At 49.8% G+C, this 4,395-nt stretch overlaps 1 protein-coding gene across 1 annotated transcript; it reads left to right on the forward strand.

Moving 5' to 3' along the window:
• Positions 1-873: 873 nt before the first annotated feature.
• FIESC28_11731 (uncharacterized protein) lies at positions 874-3,021 on the forward strand (the record flags this gene model as incomplete). The annotated part of the gene is made up of 1 exon (XM_031165846.1): positions 874-3,021. The coding sequence occupies one exon, from the start codon at positions 874-876 to the stop codon at positions 3,019-3,021; it is 2,148 nt and encodes a 715-aa protein (XP_031010095.1).
• Positions 3,022-4,395: the final 1,374 nt, after the last annotated feature.

Consider the following 4,395-nt stretch of genomic DNA (forward strand, 5'->3'; position numbering starts at 1 on the left):
TTTTCTTCGACCCACCTGCTATCGTCAAACCTGGGGTTGCGGGAAGTTGACTCATCCTCGCATGCAGGCTTTAAGCATTGACCAACAAAAATGCTATTCTCTCGCCGAAGCGTTAGCTTTGATGGTGCAGAAGGTGGGTTAGTCTGACCAATGAGTATCCCTATCGAAGCGGACCTTTCGAAAGTTCTAGTATGTGATTGGCTTATCTTACAGCTCTGCCTTGTAACGCTATTCCTTTTTGAGCACGCCGAAAGACTCAATCTCCTGCTCCTCCCACCTGCTGCGCCATGTTTCCAGCACAGCTTCAAACTCGGCAGTGAAATACTTAGACGACGCCCTCCCCGTGGCCTCAGGCGTTTTCTCTTATTCTTTTACTCCTTTCCTTTTCACTACCCATCTATCGCGACTAATATTCTTGTTCGATCAAGGACTCTCTTGTATCGTAACAGTGACCCATCTGTCAACTACTGCCATCCTTGCACTTATATCCTGAATACCTTAACACCCACTACTAAGGTACTGCAGAACTGGCGACAAGTTTGGCGCTTCAAGGCTTTGCCTACTTGTCTAATTCACGCTCTATCTCGAGCGATCTCAAAACACCATAGTTTGAGTGAGGTCAATCTGATTCAGCAAACAGCAACAACAACTGCACTTTTTTCGGCAAGATAACACAACTTTGTCCTCATAACTCGATACTTGCGACGTACCCCACGTGAGAGTAAGCAGGTCGGAGTAAGCAACAGTCCGAATGTTACACTCGCTCTTGTTTGGGTCAACTAACAAGGCCGCATAGACTCGTTGAAAGCGCAACTCCGCTCCCTGCTCAAAATTCCGTCCTTTCAAGCTAACCACGGAACCTCCCGGCTTATAATGGCGACCAGTTCGAACACTCTGCCTCAAGGGTTCTCCGTTTACCAGCCTGCTCTTGGCGCCCAGCTCCAGTTCTTCCCTGCTATCGGAACCCGTGAACTTGACGAGCTTGTGAACGCTTATATCCCAGGCCCTGCTTCAACCCAAGAGAAGCGTGCAACTATCTCTCTCAACTACCTGGAGTATGCACACCTGACTGGACAGACTTACAAGTTCTACCCTGTTTACACTCTTTCTGCTTCTGTCGAGTCTCCTCTTGGAGCCAGCCCTCTCCAGGACTCTGGCTATGGATCTTTCAACACGAGCCCTGTCACATCCAACTGGGACTGGACCCATGTGAACACTGCTTCTTCCCGCCGCTCATCTCCCAAGTCCACTGCTAGCCAACAGCCCACCGACTTTTCTAACCTGCCTGGAATGAAGATCATGACCAAGGACGGTCGCGATGTGACAAACTCCGCGTCCCGAGGTTCCAAGACCAAGGAGCAGCGAGACCACGCACACCTCATGCGAATCATCAAGGCTTGCGAGAGCTGCAAGAAGAAGAAGATCCGCTGCGATCCGAGCCACAAGAAGCGCGGTGTTTCCAGCACAGCGGCCCAGCCTGCCAAGGTCACCAAGAAGACGAAGACATTGATTCCCGAGATCAAGGCTCCTGCCGCTGCCCCCAGCGCTTTTGCTGGCCAGGTGGCAGTCCCTGAGCTCGAGTTCTCCACAAACCCCGAGACTCTTTCTGCTTCAGGTGGATCAGAAAGCGATATGTGGGAGCAGTTCATTCAATACCCCGCTGTCGATGATAGCTACGACTTCTTCAACGACCCTGAGGGCTACTTCTCCCCCCAATCCTCCTCCTCTTTATCCGAGTATTCTGCAAAGCTTGCTACTCCGACAACAGACGAAGACATTCTTCGCCGCCCTCGTGGCGCGACCGATGTAGAGATTGCAGAACTGGGCGATTCCGCGGCGTATCTGCCATTCAACCAGGTCGATGCCAATCACGACTATGTGGACTTCAACCTTTACTCTCCCGAATCGTCTTTCTCGGAAGATGAGCGCATGGTCCCGATTCAAGTCTCTAAGCAGTCGGTTAGTCAGCCGAGATCGCCAGCACCGAACCCGCTACTACCACGGGACTCAAGTGGCTTGAGTAGCCCTGGCGACGAGTATGGCGATGGCCAACTTACCGACAACCTCTACGGAGAGCAGCTTGTGCCTGGTTCTTCAGCGCCTCAGCATCTCGCTACTCATGATCAGCTTGGCCAACAAGACGTCTATCGCGACCCGACAGCTGATTTGGAGCACCTTACCGCCGTTGCGCCAACATCTAGTCTCAGCTCGGACCTTCTGAGCATGACTGATTCATCACTGCACTACTCGCCAGTTGTTGTACCCAGCACACGGTCTTCCGTGGAAACCCTGGTATCTACGAATAGTAACGTACGTATCTCATTGGTCCTTTCATCTCTTTTAGAGCGGCAACTAACTTGGGAAAAGGTGACAATCAGTCGCGATATTATCGAGGCCCGCGGAGTGACAACAACAGGATCATCAGATCTCCGATTAGCAGAAAATGCAACGACCCATTCTCCCTCTCAACCAATCGAGATTACGGCTACACAACAGAACTCTCGTTCATCAGCGGCAGTGGCTGCACAACCGGAATCTCAGTTGACCGAGATTACGTCCGCTCTGCCAGCACACCGATCAATGGAGACTCTGTCTACAAGCAGACTACCAGCTTATCACACTGTCGATGCTCAAGATGCACTCGACCAAATGGATTTGCGCGATGTAGAGATTCACAATGTGGCGGCAGATATATCCCAAGCTTCTCCCATGGCCGTTGCGGGTCTTCATGCATCACGCAATCTGACATCGACGGCTCGCCAACCCGAGTTAGAGTCCATCGCAGCCTTTGCAGCGATGTTGATCGCTCCGACCGTTTGGTCCTATGCCTTCCAGCTTCTTGCCAACATTGGCGACTGCTCTGAGCAATGGAGACGTTCTTCTGTTCAAACCCAGAGGAAGATCGACCATTTCACATCGAACCTTGGAATGATCACCACCAAGCTACGGAATACGACATTGGGCGGCAAGACACCAGTCAGTCGGATGTGTTCGATGAGGGCAAGCCTTATTACTGTGTAGCGACTTACACTTGACGCGCGCCAGGTTAAATGAACAGGGTTGCCTGTAGCCCTTGGAGCTTGCGGCTAGTATCATTGGTATTATTGTGTTTGTAGCATTGGGAGCGAATGACTGCGCTGTTGCAATATAGCGCGAGTGACGAGTTTAAAAACAACTGAACTGGCATTCAAAGCCTTTTGATCTTCTAAACAGGCTTCATTCTCGTATTGTGATTTTCAAGATTTCTGATAGACCGTGTACTACCTAAGGTAGTGGCTGCCACTTATTAGGTGTAGATCGGGAATAAGGATGTGATGTGTGTTCTTCTTACAGTGTATGCCGATGGATTGTCAAACTTTGAGCTCGTCTTAAACACTTTATTTTTTATTAATCGCTCCTCTCTTTCGCTAGGTAGGTCTTTACCTCTGGAAAAGCAGGGAACTTGGCACCAACTCCTGCTTCTAATGCTCAGTTATTAAGCGACTTTGTTGTACCTCTGTGAGTCGTGAAGCAGGCCCGTGCACTGGTCTCTGTGGAATCTGTTAGTGACATGTAGGCTCCGTTAACTACAGCTGCGAAGGTGGGGCATCCGTTACAAACGGCAAGCTAAATGTGGTCTAGCTCCCGGCAGTAGGTTAGTAGTGAAATCTTCTCTCAAAAGCGAAGTAGGACATGCCCATCTTGAACTCTTCTTATTATATTTTGGGGACTCGAGTGAGTCAGTCTGATCTTTTTGAAACCATAACTGGCCCCGCGGATCTTCTTAACTCCAACTCGTCACTTTTGGTGTCTTCTTACAAAGGAGAAAAGTTGATCTAATATCTCTCCATGCCCGCTGTACGCCTTTTGAGTCGAAAAGAGAATCTCGCCGACGTATGGAAGATTGTTACACCCACCTGTATTTTTATACCACGAGCGTTGAGACATCTCATTGAAACCAGAACTCCGACGCGGGAAGAAATCGTTGGATGAGCCATCTCCAGAAGCATTATTCTATTTGTGCGCTTAACTTATTCTGTATAAGCCAGTAAATGCGCCTAGTGATGAGTTGAACTTGTCAACTGCAACAAGAGCCGTGGCATAAAGAAGAAAGAAAGGCTTGAGGGGGAAGTACTGTGCAAGGATAAAGGGAAAAAGGTACAGAAAGAACAAAGAAGCAAAACTGGCAGGATTATAGAAAGAAGGCATTGAAAGTCCTTTGAGGCTCTGCTCTGGTAGACCTGACCCTAGGAGTACCTAGATCTAGGTCCCTAGGTATCCGATAACAGCATGGGAGTTTTAAAGTCACTGGGACTCTCACCAGTCAAAGAGGCAGGTGCAAAGGCCATCCGCCGCCTCTTTGGGCGAGTGATGCCTGCTGAAAGCGACGGCGTCACTGCCAGTGCCAGTGCCAGT

Source organism: Fusarium coffeatum, assembly GCF_003316985.1.
Source record: "Fusarium coffeatum strain FIESC_28 chromosome Unknown BRIP53273_contig_477, whole genome shotgun sequence".
NCBI classification, from domain to species: Eukaryota; Fungi; Ascomycota; class Sordariomycetes; order Hypocreales; family Nectriaceae; genus Fusarium; species Fusarium coffeatum.